Below are 13,041 nucleotides of genomic sequence, written 5' to 3' on the forward strand. Positions count from 1 at the left end.
ACTGCTGCCTTGTTGCTTGCTGCAATCAGCTTTCCCTTTGTCCCCAACCATATGAGGCTTTGTCTCCTGGCTCACTGAGCAGACAGGCTGGCACCAGGTACTGCTCTGTGATGGTGACAAAGTTGTGTCCAACCTTTTTTTCCCTGTCTCTCTTTTTATCCTACAGCAGAAGTATTGGGAAGCCCTAAACTTGGAGCAGGTATGAACAATTGTGCTCTCTCTCTTTCAGGAGGGACTTCCATGCCTTGATTTTAGTTTCTATTTTTGTTACACCTCCTTCAGTGAAAAGAGAATGGAGTCCAATGCTCATGGCTCTCTCAGGAGGCTGAGATCCAGAAAACTGTGGTTGGAAGCCAACCCAGGCAGAAAAATTTGTGAGCCAGGCTAGCGGTGTAGCTCAAATGGTGAAATGCCAGCTGTGAGTAAGCAATGCGAGCAAGCTTAAGACCCTGAGTTCCATTAGAAATTAAATAAATAGGATGCAGGCCAGAGATGTAGCTCAGTGGAACAGCACTTGCCTAGCATATGTGAAACCCTGGGTTCCATCCCAAGTACCACATAAAAGAAGGAAGTAAAATGGAGATGCAACCATGAGGATGAGTGGGATTTCAGGAATCTTACTTTGCAGTCCTTTCTGCTTTGGGGATATTAAAAATCAATCCAATCAAAGAGAGACTTGGAGACGATGCACACCCAGCAAAGAAACGTGGTTTGGAACAGGATCTGTGAGCTGTGGAGTCGCTGCCGGTCACAGAGTAGTACTGGGCGTGGCTGTTATGATAAAGTCCCACATGTTGATTTTCCTAGACCTGGGGCAGCTGGCTGCGGTCTCCACGCCTAGGAACGAGAGAGCACATGTTTTGACAGCCCAGTACCTGTCATCTCCCAGGACTACTTCTGATGTGCTCAAATTGATTTTATGCCTGCTTTCCAGCAATGTTTTTGTTATGGAGAATTTGTTGCTGTGCCTTTTAAATTTTTTTTTTGTTACCATAAAGTTGATACACAGAGGGGCCACAATTACATGTTAAGTAATGAGTACATTTCTTTCTTTTTTTTGCTTCTTTTTCTTTTTTGGGGAGTGGGGTAGGTTATCTTACTATGTAGCCCCAAGACCTCCTGCTTTAATCTTTTGAGTGCTGACATTATAGGCAAGCATCGTTGTGCCCAGGCTACATAAAGTTGTTTTTTGGGGGGGTTGTTCTTTTTTTTTTTTTTCCAGTCCTGGGCTTGAACTCAGGGCCTGGGCACTGTCCCTGAGCTTCTTTCTGCTCAAGGCTAGCCTTGAGCCATAGCACCACTTCTGGTTTTTTCTGTTTATGTGGTAGTGAGGAATTGAACCCAGGGCTTCATGCATGCTAGGCAAGCACTCTACCACTAAGCCACATTCCCAGTCCCTTGATATAAAGTTTTAAAACATGTTATTTGGGCTGGGGATATGGCACAGTAGTTCAGCACTTGCCTAGCATACATAAGGCCCTATGTTAAATCCCAACCCTGAAAATAATATTCTGCAGATTTAGAAGCCAGAGATGATGCCTTGCATGGTGGCACATGTCTATAATCCCAAGATTGCAGACAATTAGAGGATTATAATCTTGCTGAGACAGGATTATGCATTTGAAACCAGCCTGGGCTACATAGCATAGGCTGTCTCAAAAGGAAAAAAATAAGCATTTAATGTGGTGGCTTACACCTGTAGTCTCAACTACTCTGGAAGCTGAATGCGTAAGGATGGAGATTTAAGAACAGCCCAGGCAAATGCTTCCCAGGACTCCCATCTTAGGTATGGTGGGTTCAGTCTGTAGTCTCAACACATGAAAGGTCACAGATACATAGGAGGATCATGGCCAGGGGCAAAAACTCAAAACCTTACCTGAAAAATAAAGCACAAAAAGGGCTAGGAGAATGGTTTAAGTAGTAGAGTACCTACTAGCAAGCACATGGCCTTGGATTTAAGCCCAAACCTAAGGATTACCAGAGGGGTAGAGAGAGAGAGATTTTAATATTTTCCAGGACTTAATCTATTTTAAAGAGTTCACTTGAGCAAAATGGCAGGTTGTTCAGTCAGCGGGCAGCTGAATCCATCAGGATTAGCAAAAATACCTCTTAAGTAGCTATTGAAGGAGTTGAAATAGTGGTTATCAACCATCAGAGCATCTAAGAAGAGGCAAGGGAGCTGCCAACAAGCCTGAGCCCAAAGCCCCAGGACTGGGGGGAAAAATGTCTCACAGACCTTTCTGTCCAGGTTGGCTTTGAATTATGATCCTCAGATCTCAGCTTCCTGAGTAGCTAGAATTACAAGTGTGAGCTACTCATACCTGGCTTTAAGGATCTTTTTTAATGTAGTAAGTTTTTAAACCACCAAGTAGTATAATTTGGTTAGTTCTTAACAGTAAATCACTTGAGTTGGGTTCTTTTTTTCTAACCAAACTGTTTATAGTCAGCATAGCAAACATTCTCAGGGATCCCTGAAGACCTTACCTGAGGCTCTAAGGCATGGGCTGTTTGGCTCAGCTTAAGTCTGGGCACCTGGCAGAGTTCTTTGTCTGATTGCATGTTCATGCCTAGGTCTGTGATCTTGCCCAAAGATTTTATCCTGCCCAGGCTGACATATCCTTTATCACCATTGCTTCTTGTGTTGGGTCTGGATACTGTCAAATGTGATCTGACAACTCAGCATCCTCAGTCATAGAATCTAAGAAATGGAAGAGACCATAGTATCTAGTTGCTGATTAAACCCTACAGATAACGCACAGTGAAACCGAGGCCCAGTGAAGGGAAAGCAAGCTAGCGACTAGAGGAGGACCTGGTCCCGTCCCTACTTGGCCTCTGTAGCTGCAACTTCTAGGAGGCAAGCGCTCTTGCCACTAGGCCATATTCCCAGCCCTAGCTGCAACTTCTAAATAGCCCCAAGTACACAGTAGTCTATTTATTTCATCATTTTAGAAGGGCACATAGATCCAAGTGCCAGTGGCTCACTCCTGTAATCCTAGCTCTCAGGAGGCTGAGATCTGAGTTTGGAGGTTCAAAGCCAGCCAGGTCAGGAAAGTCCATGAAAATTGTATCTTCAATTAACCAACAAAAGCCAGAAGTAGAGCTGTGGCTCAAGTAGTAGAGCAGCAGTGAGCAAAAAAAGCTAAGGGACAGTACCTAGGCCCTGAGTTCAAGTCTCAGTACTGGCATGTGTGCATGTGTGTGTGCACACACGCACACACAGAGGAAGGGCAGGAGGACTTGACAAACAGCTGCATTGATGCTATGCACCCATTTGCTTTCACCCATCATACCCACCTCTGCAAATTTCACTTGCTGTGCTTATTGGTCAGAGTGATGAACCAACCATTAGCAGTGCCTATTGCACGGATTTGAAGTGTTTTAGACAAGTCCACTGAGGCACAATATAAGAACACCTTCTGGGGGGAGGCGGGGTTATGGACAGATCTGCACCTTGCTCTTAAGGAGTTCATCATCTCCGACAAGGCAGATGGCCAATAAAAAGGCCAAGGCTGTTGGTGTGCAGGTGCAAATGGGAGGTAGAGGTAACACAGGGAGAGGAGCGGGAAATCACTAGGCAGCAGGATCAAGATAGGCTTCCTTCTTCACTGGGACACAGAGTGGGCGTGGTCTCACCCAGGACTTAATTAGTCATTAGGAATTTGGAGAATAATGGGAACATGACTCAGCCTGACCGGATAAGGGTTTGCTAAAGGCAGGGGGATAGTGGAAACGAGGGGTGGGAAGGGAAGTGAGGTATTCTGTTGATGATGCCTGTTTATTAACTCCTTAACTTAGAGTTATACTCATCTTGGGTACTAGTAAAACTGGCCTGGACTAGAAATGTGGCTCAAGTGGTGGAGTGCCAGCCAGGTGAGCAGAGCAAGAGTTCCACCCTTGTGTTCATGCTCTGGTACTACCCCTCCTTCCTCCCTGCCCCCCCCCCCCCACACACACACAAAAGAAGACTGCAGGGCTGGGAATGTGGCTTAGTGGCAGAATGCTTGCCTAGCATGCATGAAACCCTGCGTTCTGTTCTATTCCTCAGTACCACATACACAGAAAAAGCTGGAAGTGGCACTGTGGCTCAAGTGGTAGACTGGCCTTGAGCAAAAGAAGCTCAGGGACGGTGCCCAGAACCTGAGTTCAAGCCACAGGACTAGAAAAACAAAACAAAAACAAAAGAAGGCCTATTGTGGTGGATGCCTAAAATTCCCTCATTCCAGTTACAGAATAAAATTCTGGAGTCAGAAAAATAAAAAGCCAGATGCTGGTGGCTCATGCCTGTAATCCTAGCTAGTTGGGAAGCTGAGAGCTGAGGATCTCAGTTCAAAGTTAGCCCAGGCAGAAAAATCCGTGAGACTCTTATCTTATCTCCAATTATTCACAGGAAAAGCTGGATGTGGCACTGTGGCTCAAATGGTAGAACACTACTGAGCAAAAAGTTGCTCAGGGATAGCACCCAGGCCCAGAGTTCAAGCTCCAGGAACAGCCAAAACAAACAAAAATGAAGGGGCTAGGAGTATAGCCTAGTGGCAAGAGTGCTTGCCTCATATACATGAAGCCCTGGTTTGATTCCTCAGAACCACATATGTAGAAAAAGGCCAGAAGTGGCGCTGTGACTCAAGTGGTAGAGTGCTAGCCTTGAGCAAAAAAGAAGCCAGGGACAGTGCTCAGGCCCTGAGTTCAAGCCCCAGGACTGGCAAAATAAATAAATAAATAAATAAATAAATAAATAAATAAACTCGAGCTGAAATAGAGAGTCCTGATTCAAAGCCAGCCTGAGCAGGAAAGTCTGAGATTCTTATCTCCAACTAATCACCAGAAGGGCAGTAGAGCTGTGGTTCAAGTGGCAGAATGCTAGCCTTCAGTGAAAAAGCTAAAGGACAGCAACTAGGCCCTGAGCTCAAGCCCTGGTACCAGTACACACATACAGAAAAACAGAATAGAAAAAAAAAACTATCCTGTTTAAGTTGCCCATACCCACTTCCTGTCTTATGTGTGCTTGGATCATAGGGACCAGGACTGGGACTTGGGGATTGTGGTAGATGGGAAGGGTCTGTTTCATCAAGGTATGCTTTGTGTCCCATCCACCCTCCCCCCCACCCCGCAGTGGGACCCTGAAGATGTGAATCTTGAAAGGAACAGTGAAAACATGGAGAGCCTCAGATCCCAGGTGCACAGGGACTCCGTGAGGCCAGTAGACTTGACCCCTGATGATTTACATCTCCGGCAATCAGTGCACCAGCTCAGAGCCTAAGGTCAGGCATTTGTCAGCATTGAGCAAGACTGAACTACAGTGACATCTGTGGCAGGAGTTCAAACTGCTGCAATGACAGCCCAGAGCTGTCACTGAGCTTGGCTGATCTACACCACACCTCAGGATGGAGCTCTGACTCTGGGTCATACAGACAGACCTGAACATGCACAATTTGTTCTGAAGATCAGAATTTCCAAGATGACCTCTGCTTTGTAAATATAACAACTGTATTGTTTCACTGAAGGACATTGGACTGGATGTGGTGGTACATACCTTTAATCTCAGCACTTGGGAAGTTGAGATATAAGGACCATGAGTTGGAAGCCAACTTGGGTTGTTTAGCAAAAGCCAGCCATTAAAAGGGGGTAACATCTGAAGGGGGAGCCTTCAGATCCTGTTTCCTATCCTCTCTTTTCCTCTGTTCAGCCATCAACAGATGAGTTCACCTAACAAATAGCTATTGTGTGTGGATCTTAGCAGAGCCCCTTCTGTGGGACCTGGCTAAGCTCAGAAATGCCCATGTATCTGCCAAGGATGCCATGGCACATGCACAGCACTGGCCAACACCTGGCTTCTGCTCTGCAGCCACTCACTGCAATTATGCAGCCGACTGCCGGGTGAGCCAGGTGGCTGCAAGATGACTGGTTTTGCAAGCACAAGCAAAGTTCCAGGTAACAGGACTCCCTGCAGCCTGGCAAAGTATGTGCTGAAGCAGAGTTTGCATGGGAAGGAGTTTTGTGCTTTGGGAAAAAATGGAAAGCCTACAACGCATGAAGACAGGCCGGGAAGTGTCCAATTCAAGCACAGCATTACTGGGGGTGGAAGGGAATGGGACCAGGTGGGAGCAAATGCTGATGTAAATAAATGATGTCTGAATGAGTTGAAGGATCTCACTGTGGAGCACAGTGAGAAGTCTGTGTTCCAGCAGGGCCACAGTGGTCTGACACAAGGACAACTGGAAAAATGCCATGGGACACAGCTCCATTCCTGGCAGAACCACAATGACCTGTATGACTCAACAGCTGCTGCCCAGTTTCTTCTGAGGGGCGGCACAAGCCCTGGCCATGGGAAGAGTTACATGCAGAAGCAGGAGGATTCTGCAGACCTCTACACAGATCTTAATCCCAAGTTATGCTGAACTAGAAGAGGATTTAAAGCCACATTATTATCCCCAATATCTACTTGGGGTCCCTGGTTGTCTTATAAGGGAAAGTGTGCTATATCAGCTATGTTTTGTGGTCTTAACCACTGAGATTGTACTTTGAGGGAAGAGAAGAAATTGAATGGAGGCCAAGGGTGTAAGAGAGCAGACATTCCAGCAGACAAAATGGTAGAGAGCCAGATGCAGTGGTTCACACTTGTGATCTCAGCTATCCAGGACATATAAACAGGATAGTGGTGCAGACAGCCTCACTGTGTGTGCACAAGAAAGCTGGGCATGGTAGCACTTGTCTGTCATCCTAGCTAGAGGAGAAGTATAAATAGGAGGACAGCAGTCCACGCTATCCCCTGAAGGGGGAGGGAATAAGACCCAATTCGAAAAATAACTAAAGCAATAAAGGCTGGCATGGTTCAAGTAGTAGAGCACTTGCCTAGCAAACACAAGCCCTGAATTCAAACCCCAGTACTGAAAAGAAAAGTATAAAGGGTTGGAGAGGGGTAAGGGTAGACACTAGCCAAAGAAGTAGAAATATGATGTGGCCAGAACAGGGTGCAGTATGGGTGTAGACAGCCAAAGAACCTGGAAAAGAGTCAAACCATGTCATCTTGTTATGTGGTGCTTGATCCCATGCCTTTGGAAGCTACTAGAACAGGAAGGTGACTGACTTGCTCAGGTAGGCTAAGTCAGGTAGACTTTCCAGGAAGCAGGAATGTACTCATGGAATAGTGAATGTGGGCAGCAGATTGAATCTAAAGCATTGAGATTCAAAGCAGAAAGCAGAAGGCAAGGGGATAGGATGACATTTCCGGAGTTTCCTTTTGCCTCATTTCGTGAGGGAAGGCCATATCATGCTTCCTGAGGTACCAGCAACTGGCTAGGTCTGAGGGAAATGGAAATTACTCAAGAACATCAAATGATCTTGCTGCCTTAGTAGTGCAAAGATCTCCCTCGATCTTATCATCCCCTCTCCACTCCTCACAAACCAGTTCCAGCGACCATGTCTTAGCTGGTCTCCAGTCTCTCATCTCTTCACAGTGAAACACTAAGCAGGATTTTGGAAGTAAAGTCTGGCCTTACTGCTCTAGAACCCTAGAACCTTGATGAAGAAATACCAACCAAAATGTCTTCCACCCAGTGAGAGTGGGCCTCTGTCCCAGCTTAGAAAGCCATCAGACAGCTTAGGAGGCCAAGAGAGCAAGTGAGTTCCTTTCTCAGATGACCCACTGAGTGCAAAGTGTTATGTGCATATACTGCAGAGAGGCTGGGGAACAACTGGTGCAGAAGCTGTAACAAGAGTCTTGGCTTTGGCTGGGTGACACTGGCTCATGCCTGCAGCCCTAGCTAACCAGGACGCTGAAATCAGAGGATTGCAGCTTGAAGCCAGCACAGGCAAAAAAGTACAAGACACTCTTATCTCCAATTAACCACCAAAAAGCCAGAAGTGGAGCTGTGGCCCCAGTGGTTAGAATACCAACCTTGAGCGAATAAGCTAAGGGACAGTACCCAAGCCTTGAGTTCAATCCACTGTACTATAATGCATGTGCGCACGTGCACGCGCGTGCGTGCATGCGCGCGCACGCACACACACACACACAATTGAACTGCCCATTATCTGCATGGCTCAGAGCATATTATGTAACTTTTATGAATCCCTAAGGTGTACTGAGAATAGTGCCCACCTAGAAAGCTTGCAGTAAAGACTAAGTGAATTTAATACATATCAAAATGTGTAAGATGTAATTAAAAGTGGATGTGTGTGCGTGTGCCAGTCCTGAGGCTTGAAATCAGGGACTGGGCACTATCACTGAGCTTTTATTACTCAAGGCTAGTACTATACCACTTGAACCATAGCTCCACTAACTGCTTTTTTACTAGTTAGTTGGAAATGAGTCTCATGCACGGGTTGGCTTTGAACCATGATCCTCAGATTTAAGCCTCCTAAGTAGCTAGGATTACAGGCATGAGCCACAGGCACCTGGCCTAAAAGTGGATTTTGAAGAAGAGTTAATTTCCTTCCCTCCACATTTCCCAATACATGTGCTGAAAGAATGAGAGCCAAGATGGAAGGTATTTGAGATCTGGATCCCTTTAACAATTACCATAATCAATGATTACCCAGCCCTTACTAAGCTCTAAGGGAGGGGAAGAAAGTTTTACCTATTTCATCTGTCAAAGAAATCTGTGTCATTTAGGGAGAGTGGCTATTACTAAGATTTTCTTAAAGCCTGTTTAAATCCTGAACAAGTTATCCAACTCCAGTACTTCAATATGATGAAAGGACTTACAAGCACCATGTGCTAATATACTGACATCATGCCTGTTACTATGAACTATGGACTATGAGTTTAAGGGGAGGCACTGGGCCAAAAAGCATGAATGGGCACCAGCTTCCACCTTGGATTTAATGTGCTATTTGTCATTTCCCTTTCTGGCTCACAGTTTCCCCATCTGTAAAATGAGAGATTAAATTTCTTTCCTTTTATAGGCATCTGACTCAAGTGGTAGAGCACTTGCCTAGCAAGTACAAGACTCTTGAGTTTAGTCTCCAGTACCACACCCACAAAAGAAGTTCCTATCTTTCCTTTTTTTTCTTTTATGAGCATGCCAGTCAAGACACAAAAGATTGATACCTTTATAAACACTCAGAAAAAAAAAGATGGTGCAATTCACAATAACTTCCAAGATTCTGGGCACTTCTTTTTCTGCCCTTTTGTTTTCCAATGGTGCAGGCATTGATCCATACTCTTTGACATCATTTTTTTTTTTCGGAAGTTAAAGTTGAGATGCTGCAGAGGATCGGTGGTTTATGCCAAGTAACCGGAGCATCACAATTCAAAGCCAACACAGCCAGGAAAGTCCATAAGAAATATCTCCAGTTAATCACCAAAAAGCCTGAAGTGAAGCTGTGACTCAAGTGTTAGAGCACTAGTCTTGAGCAAAGAAAGCTCAAGGGCAGTGTCTAGGTTCTCAGTTCAAGCCCCAGTACAGGACCCACACATACACACATTCCCACAAAGTTGAGATACATTGACACAGAGGGCTCTGCCTTGAACAACCTAAGGTATACTGCAAGGAATTTTGTTTGTTTTTATGTATGCTGGTCCTGGGCTTGAACTCAGGGCCTAGCTGGGTGCTATCCCTGAGATTTTATTTTATTTTATTTGCCTAAGGCTGGTGGTGGCTCCACCACTTGAGCCACTGTTCCACCTCTGGCTTTTTTGTTAATTGGCGATGTAGTCTCACAGACTGGTGTTGGAGGCATGGCTACGTTGGCACAGTGCCAGCCAATGAGTGAAAGCATCTGGTATCAAGTTCTAGTCCCAGTCTCAGCCAAAAACCAAACAAACATGGGCTGAAGGCGGGGCCAGCTCTCAGTCTCTGGAGCAGCTCGGATGGCAGGCATAAGCCACAGGCTCCCGGTTCTACACTGCTGTCTTGAGCTGGATTTTCAGGGTAGGCTTCCACGTGTGTCTGGTATTCGGTGGTCCTGGAGTTAGGTGGAGAACCAAGCTCAAAACTGGTGCTAGATGAAAATGAACTGGAGAAGGTCCCATCTGCGTTTTCTTTAACTGAATGCCAGGCAAGGCCGCGGGGGGCGCCGTCATGTTTCTTCCCGGCAGGGTCCGTCTGGAAGCCGCGGCTCCCAGTGCGGCCGGAAGCTTTCCATCCGCTGTGCCCAGGGTGCTGGGGAACTCAACGGTTTCCTCGGGAGGCGTCGGCTGGGAGGCCCGGTTCAGACTGAACAGAGTTGCCGCGGCAAACAGACATCTCGCGGTCACTTCACTCCAGGCGGTGGCCGGGCACTTCCGGGAGGAACGGAAACGCGTGTCTCCGTGCGGGGCGCATGCGCAGTCCGCAGGTGGGGGTGTGGGTGGAGGTGAGGGAAGCGCCCGCCTCGCGCTCCCCGGTCCTGCCGGCTCTGGCCTAGCTGCTGTGCTCATCGCAATGGACAGTGCCCACGTCCTGAGTTCCCGCCCCAGAAACAGCACGAGAGGGGGATGGGGGGTGGGGGCGGGAGAGGGGAACAGTAGTGGAGTGCCAGGCAGTTAGGTCCTACTAAGTTTTTAGTTATTTTAATGCACCCAGAATATTTGCGAGAATAGCCTTGTGCTGTATTCATTCTGTAAGTACATTAAAAAAAATTTTTTTTGCCTGGTGCTTGAACTCAGGGTCGGGGTTCTGCCCCCGAACCTCTTTGTGCTCTAGCTAGTGCTCTACCACTTGATCCACAGCCCCACGTTCCCCTTTTTCTGGGTAGTTTATTGGAGGTAAGAGTCTCACCAACTGCCTGTGCTGGCTTTGAACCTCGAGCCTCACATCTCAGCCTCCTGAGTAGCTAGGATTACCGGCATGAGGTAAAAAAAAAAAAAAAAATTGGTACACTGGATATTGTGTATATGCTTACCTGAACTAGGGAAGGGAAAGAAAAATGAGGGAGGGCGTAATTAATATGACAAGAAGTGTACTCAGCACCTTATTATGTAACTGTACCCCCTCTGTACATCACCTTGTCAATAAATTTAATTTAAAAAAAAAGAAAAGAAAAAGTAGTACAGGTGCATAGTTTACAAAAAGAAGATCAAATTGAAGGAAAGTGTAACCGAAGCATTTGCTAGGCTGGGGTAAAATATCATAAACTCAACTAAGAATGGGTTATGAAGTGGGTTAGAAGCTAGACTAGGATATATTACAGCAAGACCCTGTCTCAAGAGAATACAAAACAAAACAAAACAAAGCCAGGCTCAGGTGGTTCACACCTGTAATCTTAGCTACTCAGGAGGCTGAAACATGAGGATTGCAGTGCAAAGCCAGTCTGAACAGGAAAGTCTGCTATGCTCTTATCTCCAAAGAACTACCAAAAAGCTGGAAGTGGAGCAATGGCTCAGGTGGCCCAGAGTTGTAGATAGTTTCTTAGGTCGATTATCCAGAAGGACAGAGCTATGACAGGGCTGTTTAACAATTTACACATTGGAGGATTGCTCTGGAAACTGGGCTAGAAGGCCACTTCCAAGCCCCAGGTTCCAGGTCACATGGTCTTGAACCCCTGCCAGCTGACGAGTACCTTTGGAACTGGCTGACAGTTGCCTGACTGGCCTGAAAGTTGCCTTTTCCCTTCATCCTGTAGGTATCCTGGCACTTGCAATATCCAGGGCAGGGTAATCCTAAAAGCTACAACTGGTATAAAGGTCCTCCGAGACTGTTGTCACAATCTTTCCCAAGGAAACCCTGGCCACATGTGAAAAGTGCTATTTTATAAGTCTAGTGTTCTACCTAGCCATCATGTATTGTGGAATCCTACAATGCTGATATTCAAATATAGGCTCTTGGATGTGAGGGTGATCTGGCTGCCACATCTGTCACCCCATTGATCGCCAGGGTTGATTCGGCTGATCTGGCTGGCTAGGCAGGTGTCCCCTTCCTCCCTCACCGCTCCATGTGCGTCCCTCCCAAAGCTGCACCCTCGGTCAAAGAGGACGACCATCCCCCATAGAGGAGGACCAGTTTTCGGTCAAGGGTATATGAGTAGCTGTGCTCCCCTGCTAGAACCTCCAAACAAGCTCTTAAATATATGCTCTTAAGCTCTACCCTAGATAGTTTCCTATGTCTGGACCAGACTGAGGAATGTTAGTTCCAAGTGATTGTTTTGCTGCGTGTCGGTGGCTCACACCTGTAATCCTAGCTACTTAGGAGGCTGAGATCTTGAGGATTCTGTTTGGAAGCCAGGCCAGAAAGGAAAGTCTATGACATTCTCATTTCCAATTAACCACCCAAAAGCTTGAAGTGGAGCTGTGTTTTAAGTGTTAGAGCACCATCCTTGATTGAAAAAGCCAAGCAAGAACACCAAACCCTGGGCTGGGGATATAGCCTATGGCAAGAGTGCTTGCCTCGTATACATGAGGCCCTGGGTTCGATTCCTCAGCACCCCATATACAGAAAATGGCCAGAAGTGGCGCTGTGGCTCAAGTGGCAGAGTGCTAGCCTTGAGCAAAAAGAAGCCAGGGACAGTGCTCAGGCCCTGAGTTCACGACCTAGGACTGGCCAAAAAAAAAAAAAAAAAAGAACACCAAACCCTGAGTCAAGTCTTATACTAGCACAAAAGAAAGAAAGAAGGTAGAGAAAGGGAAGAGAGAGACACACACACACAGAGACACAGAGAGAGACAGAGAGAGAGAGAAAGAAAAGCAAGCAAACCAACTACTCAGGATGTTGAAGTAGGAGCACTGCTCAGGCCCTGGAGGTTGGGGTCAGCCTGGGCAACATAATGAACCCCTTCCTTGAAAAGGAAGATTAATAGATACAGGGATACAAATAGGACAAAATGGGAATAATCTGTGAATCTAGATGAATGATATAAGCATGTTCATCATATGATTCATAGGTTTGACATTTTCTTTTGGGTATGTGCCAGTCCTGGGGCTTGAACTAAGGGCCTAGGCACTGTCCCTGAGCCTTTTTACTTGAGGCTATCAGTCTACCACATGAGCCACAGCTCCACTTCCAGCTTTTTGGTGGTGAATTGGAGATAAGACTCTCACAGACTTTCCTGACCAAATTGGCTTCAAACCACAATCCTCAGATCTCAGCCTTCTCTTGAGTAGCCAGGATTACAGGCATGAGCCAC

General features: G+C 46.4%; 1 protein-coding gene and 1 long non-coding RNA gene across 3 annotated transcripts in view; one reads left to right on the forward strand and one right to left on the reverse strand.

Annotated features, from left to right (window-relative positions):
* Nucleotides 1–6,680, forward strand: part of Tmem44 (transmembrane protein 44) — a 33,081-nt gene extending 26,401 nt beyond the window's left edge. Inside the window, exons 10-11 of one of the 2 annotated variants that reach the window (XM_048346914.1) lie at nucleotides 167–199; nucleotides 5,111–6,680. In XM_048346914.1, the coding sequence (XP_048202871.1) occupies nucleotides 167–199; nucleotides 5,111–5,257 (180 nt within the window). In that variant the 3' untranslated portion in view covers nucleotides 5,258–6,680. The remainder of the gene's footprint in view (nucleotides 1–166; nucleotides 200–5,110) is intronic. The other variant, XM_048346915.1, reaches the window with a different exon arrangement.
* On the reverse strand, nucleotides 208–11,965 carry LOC125351858. Its single transcript, XR_007211031.1, has 3 exons — nucleotides 11,772–11,965; nucleotides 1,776–1,781; nucleotides 208–218 (listed from the first exon to the last, which is right to left on the reverse strand). It is a non-coding gene; the product is annotated as an uncharacterized LOC125351858 (long non-coding RNA).
* Nucleotides 11,966–13,041: the final 1,076 nt, after the last annotated feature.

The sequence above is a fragment of the Perognathus longimembris genome, chromosome 5, assembly GCF_023159225.1.
Source record: "Perognathus longimembris pacificus isolate PPM17 chromosome 5, ASM2315922v1, whole genome shotgun sequence".
NCBI classification, from domain to species: domain Eukaryota; kingdom Metazoa; phylum Chordata; class Mammalia; order Rodentia; family Heteromyidae; genus Perognathus; species Perognathus longimembris.